The sequence below is a fragment of the Cariama cristata genome, unplaced genomic scaffold, assembly GCF_000690535.1.
Source record: "Cariama cristata isolate BGI_N322 unplaced genomic scaffold, ASM69053v1 scaffold4882, whole genome shotgun sequence".
In the NCBI taxonomy this organism is placed as follows: Eukaryota; Metazoa; Chordata; class Aves; order Cariamiformes; family Cariamidae; genus Cariama; species Cariama cristata.
The window spans coordinates 30,810-44,949 of NW_009603143.1; the positions used below are offsets into that span (position 1 = coordinate 30,810).

General features: G+C 37.8%; 1 protein-coding gene across 3 annotated transcripts in view; it reads right to left on the reverse strand.

Moving 5' to 3' along the window:
- TBCK (TBC1 domain containing kinase) overlaps nucleotides 1-14,140 on the reverse strand; it is a 97,664-nt gene that overhangs the window by 7,052 nt on the left and 76,472 nt on the right. For all 3 annotated transcript variants that reach the window (XM_009695050.1, XM_009695052.1, XM_009695051.1), the window contains 2 exons: nucleotides 9,172-9,347; nucleotides 5,672-5,831 (listed from right to left, as the gene is read on the reverse strand). In XM_009695050.1, the coding sequence (XP_009693352.1) occupies nucleotides 5,672-5,831; nucleotides 9,172-9,347 (336 nt within the window). The remainder of the gene's footprint in view (nucleotides 1-5,671; nucleotides 5,832-9,171; nucleotides 9,348-14,140) is intronic.

The following is a 14,140-nucleotide window of genomic DNA, read 5'->3' on the forward strand; positions in this document are numbered from 1 at the left end:
GCTCACAAAGACAGTATAACCACAGCCAAGAAGGACATGCCTGAAGGGAACTCAGGAGCCTGACAGAACGACTCCAGGATTCAAGTTCACCATCTCCCATATTTCCTCTCCTTACAGATCTCCCAGATGACTGAGAAGAGCTGAAATCCTGCTTGCCAGCATCTCTCAGAAGTCAGACATATTTTGGTAGGTAAAGCTGAGGACTCCACAATTCCTCATCTCGGAAACATCCAAACTTCTGGGTAGTCAGGCACACAGTTGGGTCAAACAATGTCTACATCAAACAGACAGCTAAAATTTCCAGTAACTGTAACTGTCAGTCTCAGTAAAAATTTAAAAAAGAGAACCTATTTGGAGTTTTAGAAACAGCCTGCTCTCCTTGGCATCTACTTCAGAAGAAAAGGAACACTGAAATTCTGTTCCTAAGCCTCCATGTTTCATTTTCCCCCTTTCCTCTTTCATACCTAGCTGGAAAAGGGGAATATTCAGGTCATCTCTGCTGTACCTGAGGCGTTCAGCACAAACTAACCAAAGCCCCTGAGAGGGTGAGAAATACAACAGCATACCACAACTCCTGGCTGGCAGCCCAAGTGTCTTTCTCAGGCTGTGCAAAGAGCAATGCACTGGCAACCGCAGCTGGGCTACTTTCTGTTGATGAAGGAAAACATGCATACATGTTACAGTAATAAAAAGGACTAAATAAAATAATACAGACTTCATAGAATAAAATAATGAAGACTTAACCATGTCCTGGGTAGAGTTACAATCAGCTTGATTGTTGCTGATTAGCTAAGCCTTTCAATCTCTTTGAAACACAAGCTTAATCTCTTCCTCTTTAAAGGCAACAAAGAGGTGCCTGATGATTCCAGTAGGCTTCGAGTCTGAATGCAGAAGGGAGGGTGATGTCTTAACAAAGCAAACATGAAAAAAGAGTCATTCTGGGAACCATAAGGAGCCCCTCCATCCCTGCAAAGAGAAAGTATATCTTCAGTCGTCATTCCACTTGTTCAATCCCTTTTCTGCAGAGAATATTTACAAGGAAGTGTAGAATCCCAAAGATGTATAGTGGAAACATCTCAAGAAGTTTATTGCCTCATTTCTATTTACTTTCACTCCAGAAGTTTCATTAGGCCCTTCTAACTGAATGTATCTGTCTTTAGAAACATGAATGCACCTGCCCTTTAGTATTCTATGCAACATCTAATCTTCAGATCACCCTATGAAGTTTCATGGGTACCCATTTGTGGTTTTAAGACGGGTTTATAACAAGAAACCAGCTTCAGCATGCAGGGACTTGCTTCTCTGACAACACCTTTTTAAAAGGCCTGAGGAACATGACAACAAAAATCACACAAAGTCAGTGCTAACTGGACACTAACCTACATGTCTCAGTCTTCATATAAGAAGAAAAACATTTTTGATAGTGTGCTAAGAGAGAGAAAAATGTTACGTCCATATAGAATTTTTTTTTTTCTCAGGCTAGGAATATGTTATACAAAAAGAATCTTGAACTCAACCCTCTCCCTCTTGCCTCGAAAAGGGTTAGAAAGAATTCATGAAAAATCAGGACTGCTTGTCTTTGCTTTGGAGATAATTAATATATTTTATCTATTAGCTACTATGATGCAATAAGAATGACTACTTTGCTTCAGTGACTTGTAGAAATTGTCTGGACAACGTATTTGTAGCAGCATCATTTATCTAGACAAAAAATAACCAGAAGTTACAATTTCAAATTTATTTCCCTGCTATAAAGACATGTTTTTTAAGCTTTGACTTATAGCTTATGTCTGTCTTTTTCCAAGGCAAGAAATGAGTTGCTAATTACTAGACAGATTAAAGCGTCCTTTATATTTTACTCTGTTATAGCACTTAACTGACAATAAAACACATCTATTAAACCACTGGGGAAACACATATATATTAAACAACAACATCACACAAGTAGAAGTGTGTCACTGTCAAAACTGAGCATGATTTAATATCAGGTAAGGTATTTCTCCTGTTCTAATTTCAGTCAACATTGTGGTCATACAGACAAAAAGTTGGAAATGGAAACAGATAAGGGCTTGGCACCTCAAAGCTGACTGAAGGAGGGGAGATGAAGAAGTAATGTCACCCTTCCAAAAAAAGACCCAAACCAATCCTTGTCCTTCATATGCATAACTATGATCTGCCTTTGCACTTGCTGTATCTCAGACTTTGAAAGCGGCAAAAATCAGGAGAAATGCTATTTGTCATGCACCACAAAAAGCAGCTACAGTTGAGCACTCATTGCCTGTTTAACTATTATACTCCCAACTGTAATGATCCCTTGCCCATACTGGAAATTACAAGGCACTTATCCATCAAAGGATGTAGAAAAGGGGAATTTAATTTGCTTAAGAGATGCTGTCACTTAACATAAGTTAAAAATCAAAATAGAATCTGGTTGATTAACTATAGCACAACGTGTTTTATGTAGAGGTTTCCTGCTGTTTCCAGAGACAAACAAGTACCTGCTCTGTTAACAAGTACCCAGAATCCCGTAGGAGAAGAAAGGTTGGCACAAAGTGAGAACCAGCCTAAAGGAAGGAATATTCTGCAGCGAGGTACTAGCCAAGCACCACCACACGATGCCCAGTGCAAGCTCCTCTTTACAATACCTTTATGCTGCAAATGGCACATTCAGTAAGGCTCTTGTACATCAGCCAATCTATTCATTTAACTTCTAGAGTGAGTAAATCAAATAGCTTAAGCAGCAGGATTACCCTGTTGTAATTCTGTCCTAAAGAAGCGTTCAACTACAGCCAGAGCTCTGCTGAAGTCTGCGGCACTGCTGGCTTCCTTTGCCTCCTCCTGGAACACTGCTGTGGTGAAGTTTTCAGTTTTCCCTCTCACCTATCAAGTTCCAGACAGCATTTTCTTTCCAATTTAAATGTTTTATCATCTGGCACCAAATCAAATACAAAAGATAGAAGAAAAGTGTCAAAAGGGGGAAAATGCTTTTTCTACACCTCTTCAGTGCACTCAGCTTTGCTTTTAAAAATTTTTTTAATTTATTTAAATGATGCCAAGTAGGTTACTAATATGAAATGTAATTGAAAGATTCAGCCTTCTCATTACAGACAGCCCCATAAGTAATGACTGTTTTTTCACACTTAGCCCCATGCCTCTCAATCCTGCATAAATTTAAACCAAACATCTAACAGTGCTAATCTCCATATTTTTTTAATGGAGTAAGTATCAGTGAACACTTCTGAAAAATTCTCCTTTACAGTGGAGGGTACAATTTGTGGCTCATTCCTTTTCAGCTGGAAATACGTCACCCTGTTTAGAAAAAATACATTTAAAGTTGAATATCTTATAACATTTCTTTGGACAAAATTGTGTTTGTTTCCATGCACTCACTTTTGCAATTTTTCATATGATTGGATTACCTAGCAAAATCTAAAAAGTAATAGCTATTGATCTTGTCAAGCCTCAAGCTACACAATTTTGGACTGGTTAAGTTCACGAAGAGTGGCAGACAGTTCTACGCAGCCATGCAGAGTAAAACTGAAACTGGCCTCAAAAAATAGTCCACAAAAGAAAGGAGTTCTAAGTTTTATCAACGCTGTCAAATTCAGGCTGGTTTTACATGTACTTTAAGGGTGTGACAGAGGTGGTGAGTCCCTACCAGAATTTCGGCTTCAGTATTTAATTAATTTGTGGTCAAACTGGTCAATCCAGTATTTTGTTGCTATTTAAAACTCTACACTCTTTAGGTAAGACTTTCAAGAACTCTTAAAAGCAAATCAAGAGGTAAAGCAGCATTTCTTTTTAACGGAAAGCTACAATATTGACAAGTCCAGGTAAACCAGGTCAACATTGTCTCCGCTGCAGAAAGTCCGGGTTTAGAGGATGAGGCAGCACCCTCTCACGTGACTGAAGTACTTACACTTATTAGGTACACTGCAACTTCTCCTTAGCTGCATTGCAAAGGAAACATTCAATTCTCCTTTAACGGAACATTTTAAAAAAATAAAAATCTAAGTTTGCATATGAAGTGTCACTACATTACAGGAGAAAACTGTATTTTCTTAGCTACGGTGTAACCCACAATCTGCACTGTAAAGCCTCTGCCCTTTCTTTCCTTCAGACACTTGTTTCAGGTTGTTTCTTCATTCTGTTTTAGAAAGAATACTTAGCAGTGTTCCTTTGTTTCAAACAAAGCACTTCTGACTGGTCCTCGAGAATAACTCCCAGAAAATGACTTGGTAGCATGTGGGATATCTCCCATAAAGACACTCATTAGTGAATACCAAAGTACTTTCTTTTTCCTGTTCCCGTTCCTCAGGAGGTTAGTCAATGGTTAGGCTCTTACTGAGATAAATTAGGATGTTCAGCGATTTAAAATGTAATTGTTGAAAGCAACCGCATAACCCACCATCAAACGTGTAAAATGTCATTTAAATCATCTCCATTTGGCTCTTAGCATTTTATGCATTTTGCATTTGTTCCTCTGAGGGAAGGATTTATGCATTCAGCATTTAGTGAGCTATTGTGATTATTCAAGTTGATTGATTTCGTGTTGAAATATTTATGATGGACTTACACAGATCTCATGCACAAACCTAGATACTCACTGAGTGAAACTGAAATACGCCGTACAGTCTCTTTTACGTCATCTCTGTTACTATTTAAGAGACATGATACATATCACAAGTTAATTTTCTAAATTTTCTAAACACAGGCTAATGAGAGCGATTTCTCACGCTACTTACAAGTCCCTGTATGTATAAAAAACCTCCAACATGTGTCGTGCCAACGCTTCTGCTGCCCATCACATGAAGACCTTTCAATGGTCCGCAGCCCTCCTTGTCATATCAGGGTTACAGTTCATGCCCTTTGAGTAAATAGGCTTAAGAAACCATGGTGAACTAAAGATATACCACCATACTTAAGAGCATGTCTTAAAAAAAACTCCACAACCAAACAACAAAAAACCCCAAAACTTTCCTTCATCTGAGAGAAGAACAGCAAAAGAAACACTTCTACTTGTTATTCTGCTGGTTGACAACACCCTCAAATGTTTAGTTATAAAAAGGAACAGGCAAGTCTGAATATTCTCCCTGTCAAGTTGTCAAGTTAAAGGCACTGACAATAAAAGTATCATACGAAAGTTACAAGTAGGAACCATTCTCCTCTTCACTGAGTACAACTGCATGAGCTAAAGGATTTTAAAAAACTATTCAATACATTGTTTTTTATTAGTAGGAATATGAATTATATCTTATTTCCTTTAGACTTCATAATATACCTGTCTTCACCCTACTTACCTTGTGTGTGCTTCGTAACACCACAGAAAGTAAATACAAGTCAGTTTGGAAAACTAGATCTTACTGATGCACATTAGAAGTGCTGATGTCACTTCTACTACACATCAAAACCGAAGATTTCAAAGCTGACAAAGGTAATGTTAAATGATTTCATTTCAAAACAGCAGCTTTCTTAGCTGCTGATCACTTGAAGAGAAACATGTCTGTCTAGAAACAGAAATGAACAACAAAATATCACCCCAAATCCCGTAATCATACCCAAAGTTACCAATCTGAATTATCCAGACTCTAGCATTTATTTACTACTGTCTGTATTCATGCCATTGATGTATTTCTAAGTATAAACATGTACATTATCGCAATGTACTTACAGCAGCTGTGTTCTTCACTGCATTTCCCACAATCACCACAACTCTTCCTTTAAAGCTCTGGAGCGTGGCAGTTGCTGGGCACTGGACGAGATCCCCTTCTGCATTAAATGCTGATGCAAACGGGACATTGATGCTGCCAGAAATGTGGCCACGGTTAAAGCTTAGGAAGATCAGTTAAGGACATCTCAAAGGCAGAAAAGTCTGTGGTACACGCACAGCTGTAGGATGAACTTGCTCTTCATCCTGGCTGTCATGATACAACAGTGTTGGGCTTGTGTGCTACTACATTTTGACAAACCTCATGTACTATTTATTCATATGGAGAACACCACTTCTGACACCACATGGAAAAAAAGGACAGAACGAAGAGTTGTTTGTTTCATGAAGGACATAGCACAGCACTACAGAAACTGATCTGCTAAACGAAACACTTGGTGCTAAAGAACCAATATCCACAGCGCACAGATTTTCATGGATTTTACTTCAAATCAGTTCTAGTCTGATAACAGGAGCCAAATACCAATAAGCAGCTAGAAAACGTCTTCCAGAGGAGTTTTATGCAAAAGGAATGAAGTACTTACAGTAAGAATCGAAACTAAATAGGGATTATTGGAAAATTTCCTTAAACCTCCTGCCAACTGCCACCACCCCCTACAATTTTGATCCAAACTGCAATTCTAATGTGCATTCACCCAGATTTCCAGACAACAAATATCATGTAGATTATCTGCAGTCCCACTAACAGCGAGCGTGTATTGGGTACTGAAAAGCAAACAACATACGAGTGTCAGCAACTCTGAGATGTAGTTAGTTGTGCTTCACTTTTAAAGGATGATCATTCAATGAGATTTTATGAATAAATATTGAAGTGAAAGTCTCTTCAATAAAAACTGAACCACTACTACCTAGCTTTTTATGAATTTGAAAATGTGCCATGTCCTCGACAAACCTCTGAAGTACTTTCATAGACCATACAGATACACCTGGAACACTCCTGTTCCCCAACAATAAACAAGAACAGCTTTAAAGAGATGGGAAACAGCAAAGTTCTGCAAAAATATATACAAAATCAAATATCCAGATTAGTCAGTCCTTATTAGTGTACTTGCAGAAAGCTAGTTCAATTTATAATTAAATACCAGAATCCTTTTTAATAAAGGAGCTGCCTTCAATGGAGGTAAGATTTAATTGACTTAGGTTAATATTGGTGTTTATTTTTCATGATTTATGTAACAGTTTCAGTTTTACGATCTTCATTGTTATGGTGTGGGAAAAACATGGCTATACAAAAACATTTGAAAGAACAAAAGATGTTCATGTACCATTCATTAACGTTGTCAGACAGTTTCTATTTTGAATGGGAAAATTACAACACCCATCCTTCACTAATCTGTGCCAATTCCCTTTCCCCAATCCCATTTATAACCATATCAGTCATTGCTACTAACCAGGGTAAAAGTTCTGAAATGATCATCATTTAGACAGAAAATTACTTTGGACAGATTTAGTTGCCTACACTTATGCCACTGAGTATGCTTAATGGCTCAAACTCGATCTAATCTTTTAAAAAATAAATACATCTGATACCAGCATTAGTACCAAACTAGAGAGATCCAAAATGTGTTTGTTGTCATTCACATCCTCCCTATTCTTAAGTAAACATTTTAAGCATTCCAGTACTAAGACCATCGACAAAAAGGCCAAGATTTTGTGCTACAGACTGAGAAGCCATAAATATGCAGCTATAACTTTCATAACAGGAGTGGAAGGCTGCCAGTATTTCTGCTAACACGCTTAATGAAATGAGCCTTAGATGAATTGCCGGCCAACAGAGACACTGCTTTGAGTATATTACCTTTTCATTAGAAAGTCTTCTGTTACAAAGCTGTCTATTGGGAAAAAGGGCTAGTAGCTCTTGGCCTTGCAACATAAGCTTCATCAAAACAATGCCTTAGCTTTCAAGTGCATCCTAGTATGAAACATGAAGCATGCCTGATACTTGCTGAAAGTCCTCATGCTTTTTTCCAAATCACACTGAAAATAAAGTGAGAGTGAAGTTTAGCATGACAGACGTAGACGATGAGAAAGACTTAACAACAAAACATAAGAAATGATCATATTTTTGAAACACCTCACAGTGGTCTGCCACCTTTTAAAACACACACCACAGTTACAGGCAGACTGCCTGATCCTATTGCAGTGTTTGTTGACATTTTGTGACAAACACAAAGACTGTTTCCTTACTGTGCGAATGAACAGGACGCTGAACACAGTATTCCTATGGTTTCCCATGTATATTCAGAACTGCTGACAGTTTAATAGTTTTCTACACACTGTATGTTTTCTTCTACAACTGACATACAAACCAACTCACTCAAGGGGTAATTTTTCTACCTACCAGGCTGCCTTTTAATAATGGCACTCCCTACCTCCTAATACCAGATGGGTATTAGGATTTAAGTCCATCCATTATTTAAAGGACAGGACATTTTAGTCTACCATAAACTCCAACCAGACCGAAACAACAGCAGCAGCGGTAACAGTGCACTGTCCAAGCTATGGAGATTTCCTCTCTCCTGCATGCCTCCTCATTCAAGAAATACAAATGGAAAGTCTGATTAAAAATTTGTAATATGAAAGACAGCCTCAAACCCACTTACTTCATAGTAGTCAAAATAATTTTAAAATAATTGAAATTTTGAATCCACTCTGCTAGAGCAGAATAGGATCAGTACAACAGTAGAGTAGAACCTATTATCAAGCTATTATGAAAGCTATAGAAACATTTAAGCAAAACACCTTGCCTTTGATCCTGATTATAATATAAATAAATCCATTACTGTACACAGATAATAAACTTTCAGTGCAATGACTGTAAGTCTAGGCATTTTATACCACTTGCTCTCCTCCTACATTCTCCTTGATGATTTCTAGGAAGTAGCTTAAATAATTAATAACAGAATGATGCATGTAGAAATAGAAAAATTATTTAACTTGGTGGTATCAAAATTTCCTATGCAGTAACAATAACCTTTTATGGGTTTTTATTCCAGTGACTTCTCTTTTAAACTAGAGTCTAAAAAGTATTATCTCTTGATGAAGAAATTATCTCTCAGAAAACAGCCTGCATTTTTACTGTTCTCTGAATACAGGACCACATTTTCAACAATCTAGATGCAGAAGCAAAGAAGCTGCTGACAACACCTGTCAAAAAAAAGTAGCATTAAACCACTCATGTTACTGGTACAAAGTGGTTTCACTAGATCCACAGCTTAAAATTGGAAGGCAAAAATACATTTGTCTTCTTGTGTGCAAACCAGGCCTCTCCATGACAAAAAACAAAACAAAACAAAATAAATCTGCCTTTGGTCCTCCGACTGCACCTCTACCATATCCCTTTCCGTTATTTACCATTCCAACATCTCTCTGCCTGCAGACAATGAGGATGTAATTGATACAAGCATTATTTGGCAAGGCTTGCACTCAGATTTGAAGGATACTCTTCGCTGTTACGAATGTCCACCACCAGCAGCTTTGGCTTGCTAGACTTTGTTTTCTTTATAGGTGTTTTAGAATGACCCGGTCCTGTCAACTCGCACAAATCAATCAGATCTTCTGCGGAAATTCGTGGTGACACCTCTGCCTTCAGGTCATCCAACTTGATGGAATCCCTAGACTTTAAAAGAAGAAAATCAGTATTAGAGGTGATAGAATTAGAGACATGGTGTTCTTTGAAACTTCTGCTTATTTGACAACCTTGAAGTATAACAACCCAGTTAGACAGAAACAGATTTTTTTCCTTATACCTCTGAACTAGCCTGAGTTAAACTCTCCACACAGAAAAGCTCCAGAGCAGTGCCAAATGCCTGTCTGCCAATTACAGCCCTATTTTCAGTTGAAGTTGTTAAAAAATAAAATTGTTTTACAATCTGTGCTAACTATTTTAGTTTGTGATTTGTGTATAAGTTATTTACTCTGGCTGAGGGGGTCACAAAACTCACAGAACATTTCTCAGGATCAGAAACTAAGTAAATTGGCTACAAAGCACTCTCTGAAAGGCCTCATGCTCAGAGCTAGAAAGCAGGGTAGCAATTGGAGACTTAGCACAGAAACTGCAGGGATGCCTCTGTAAGACACAGAGCTCTCTCAAGACCAGGTATTACCCCCCAGCCCAAAAAACTAGGCACAAATCAGGACACCAGGTATGTAAGAGTTTGATAAAACCTAAATTGTTTTTCATAAGAGAGCCTTCATTGTGAATTATCTCAGAAATATTCCTAAGTGCTAGCATTTCTTCACTTTACATTCTTAAAAGCTTATGCATATCTAAATTAAGCAAGAAGAAAAAAAAATAACCCTTTTTATTTTTGTGAAAAACAGAGAACAAAGACATCCTGTATTTTCATTAATTACTAACACATACAAGTCTCTGAACTGCAGCAGAAAAAATAAAATACGGTCATCGTAAGACAGTTGTGAAATGTTTGAAGCCATGTCTCCACCTTCCTTCAGAGGTTGTTTTACACTGTTGAAATGTTTAAGTGCCATTACAACTACAATTTCACCCAAAAGAATTTGCTTGACTCACTCAGAATAAAGCATGAGGGAAACCTCCAGCTTGTTCAATAAGTCAGACTTAAGATTCTTTACGAGCAATAGGTAAAAAGATCTGCAACATGCCCTAGGCTTTTGTCCTTGGGAACGCCGGGTTTGCAAAACCTATTTGAAGATCTAAAAGTTAAAGGACTGCTACAGTCACTTCTCCTTTTATTACATATGCAAACATGAGATTTCTTTCTTTAATCTCTCAGCTACTCTGGTGGAACTTCCAGAACTATATCTGCACTAACAGGTCCTTATATCACTTCAATTAAATGTTGAAAGCACTTATTTTTTAAAACTTTCATACACTACGTAATTAAAAATACATTAGCATGCACCATGCTGTTAAGGAGTTAATAACTTACACTTATTTATAGTCTTCAGCAGCAAAACCTTGTTTTTTTCTCTTGGTCCCACTGCCTCAATCCAAAAAATCACAGGTAAATTTTAAAGCAGCTTGTTTTCATTATGAATCCAGCAGACACAGAGTTAACAGGTTCGTTACATATGCAAAAAAATCCCAAACCATTATAGAACTCAACTTATTCCAAGAATTATGTACATCAAAGATACACTTATGGAGCTTAGTCATCTTACAACAGAACTGGTTTGTCTTGTGCAACTACTGTGCTCCTGTTGGGCAGGAGGTCAAATTGAGGCAAAACTTGTTTATAACTAAGTCCACAGCTGTTTCTAGTGAGTTATTCTGGCTTGTCACGAAATAGGAACAAACAGAATCACTAGGATTCGTTACAGGAAGCATCTTCTGAAAGATCTTCAGACTGTTTTGATGTCTTATTCTTGAGGAAGAAGACCTCTATTAATGAAATAGCCAACCATTTCATCATGAGGATTTGCTTGTACACTCTAAAGTTGTTCAGAACATGAGCACAGGCATACAGAGGACTACAGAAAGTGGAAAAATGAAAAGAATAAACAAATACAACATTATCATGTGTTACCTTTGAGAATGAGTCTATACAGTGCAGTCAAAAGGTAGGTTTTTCTAAGAGTACCACAGTAGCAAATTTTCTGCTTTGAAAAACAAACTTCAGAATTCAGCAGTCCATGTCGAAGGGATTCGCAGCAGACACAAGTTTGCAATATCCAAGAAAGGTAGTAACGTAGAAAAAGTAGTGATTACATAAACACACATTGGCTGAGACAGCTTAATTTGCCTGATGACTAAAACTGGCAGACATCACTACACCCTCCTCAGGCGACGGCTTCTCCCTCAGGAGAATGTTTGTGAAGCAACACGGAGGAGGAATGGGAAGCAAGTCTGCTGCAAAAACAGTTCAATCCTTGAAGCAGGTTCAGACAATTACAGGCAACAATAAACACTCAGGTAGCAAAGTCAGGCATTATAAATGTGGACTATGCCAGTGAAGCTGGCTGAGATGACCTGAATTAAGTCTTCTGGAGAAACATTTACATTATGATGGACTCTAATTACACAACCACTTCCTACTTTTATTTATACAATTCTTGTCTAATTCAGCAGCTGGGATGAACGCCTCAGGAAAGAATAAAAGTTTAAGAGGAAAGCATGAAGTCTACAGCAGAAAACAAACCACCTACACTGATATAAAAACATTTCTCCTTATCTAAAAGCATAAAGCCACAAGAAAGTGTTTCACAGGTAGACACTACAAGTCCTGTGAATGGGTTTTAATAACCAGAACAAGCATTTTTTTTCCTTTAACTGGGTTGAAAATAAGGAGAAACACATTCAACTGTGAATTTTACAACAATCTTTGCTTTGACTTCCTATGTCCAGGTCTACCCAAATGGTCTATTTAGTGATACAATATCTCTGTATAGACTTTGAACAAAGCTGCAGCCTAAAGCTCCTCGACAGGCTTGTGGAAAATGGAATTGCTGAACCAATTCTTTCTTTTAACAATGGTTTTATCAGACTAATTTATTCCCTTCAAATTGCAAAGTGAAATATGCGCATGCACTTATAAGATCATCTTTCCTAAATACATTTAAAAAATTGACTTTATCTGCTGTATCTGGTAACAACTATATTTCATGTCGGACGTTTTCTCACAGGAATTTTCTAATGAACTGTCAGTCAGCACAAGCTAAACACAGCTAACACCAAGCTGTCAATCCTTCTACCCCATCCTCCTCACACCTCCTTTTCATACCACCATCCTGCTACGGATGCCTGTAGCTCGGCACTGGACTTGGAGTTCAGACAGCTCTTGAGGCTGTCACGGCCCCCTGAGCCCCCAAACCTTGCAGATTCTTCTGAAGTTTTAACACCTCTCCTACTCCTGTCCACAACAGTGTTCCAGCTGTTGTCTATCACCTCAGTGGTAGACACCTACTCTCTTTGCCTCAGCCCGGCCAACTATGAAGAGATGCATGAGATGCAGGCTGACATTTTAGACAGGAGGCTTAACATTTGTCCTGACTGCTGGCTTCAATTCCCTGTTAAGGCTTCCTTATGTCATTGAAGGCCTTGGGTTTCCAGCTGTGACGAACAAGAAGGAACAGCAGGTGAAGGAAGGGAGAGGGCCCACTTTAAATCAAGTCCTTTGAGTAAGGTTAGCCTCTCTCAGAAAAAGTTTACAGCACTGATAGTCTCTTAGAAATTATTTACAAATATCCAACAAATTGTGAACAGGCAGTAGTATCTGACTAGATTTTGATTCCAGCTAACTTAAGTTGCAGATGGTCACATCTCAGGGCAGCTGCTTACAATATCTTGTTGAATTTATCATCTGCAATTTTTTGTTTGCTTTAAACAATGAAGGGAGCATAAGGATTATCCCACAAGCCAAAATTTCCATTCTAGTAATACTTATTACTCTATGCGGGGTACAAACAGGACAATTAAAAAAAAAGCCACGATAACCACTGAGAAAACCTGAAGTCCAAATAGCCTATCACAAATATGACACTTGTTTTTTCCCTTCAATTATCCTTTTGCTGTGATCTGTCTGCTCTTTTCCAAGGCAGATGTGGTACATAATTTCCAAAAAAGAAACAACAACAAAATAGAAACTCCTTACTCTTTCTTTAAAAAGTAAAAAGCTCTACTTTAAGCACAGTGCCAGAGGGTATTTAAAAGTCCAGTTACACCCTTGTGTAGCACTCCAACAGTTTAATCAATACACACATGGTTTTAGAGGTAGTCTGAGAAATTGTATACTGACTACAGCACTGAAATTGAGAATTGTGTTCATATACAGAGGTGAACTGCCTGTCGTAACTTAAAAAGGGTAAGAATTATCAGAAAGATACATACACATTTTCACACCCACACACAAGTCTATACGTGCTAAGACTCTGAGCTAACAACTTAAGTTGCTTCGCTTGTTTTCTTGCTAAAGAAAAGAGATTTATTTTAGCATATCCTAACTTCAAGCATGAATCTTGTTTTAGTCTAGTCAGCTATAAGAAGTTGTTCATCAGGGAAGGCTGTTTAATCAGCAGGCTGGTAACAGGAAAAAGAGCACTTAAGCTGAAGTCTGAGGTCTGCTTGCCTCCCAGAAGTTTCTCTGACAACACCTTAAATTCTTTACTTTCAAAGTACTTATTCTTCTCACTCCATTAATTTTCAAATAGGCCTGGGAATTGTTAAGCCACATGCATTTACTGTTCTTAATAAGAAAAAAATACGCATTAAGAATTTAATTTTTTTTTAATATTAGGAATTAAAGCTGCTTAAGCATTCTCAAATTAGAAGTCAAGTTTCAGAAAGATTAAAGCACTCCAGAACATGAGGCTGGTACAATCAGAGCTCCTATCTCTTTTTCCATTAGCCTGTAATCTCTTACAGGCATTTCATCCTGGCTATTAAATGGAGATACACTTTTTTTTTGAGAAAAGAAGCAAGTATCTTTAGTTCTG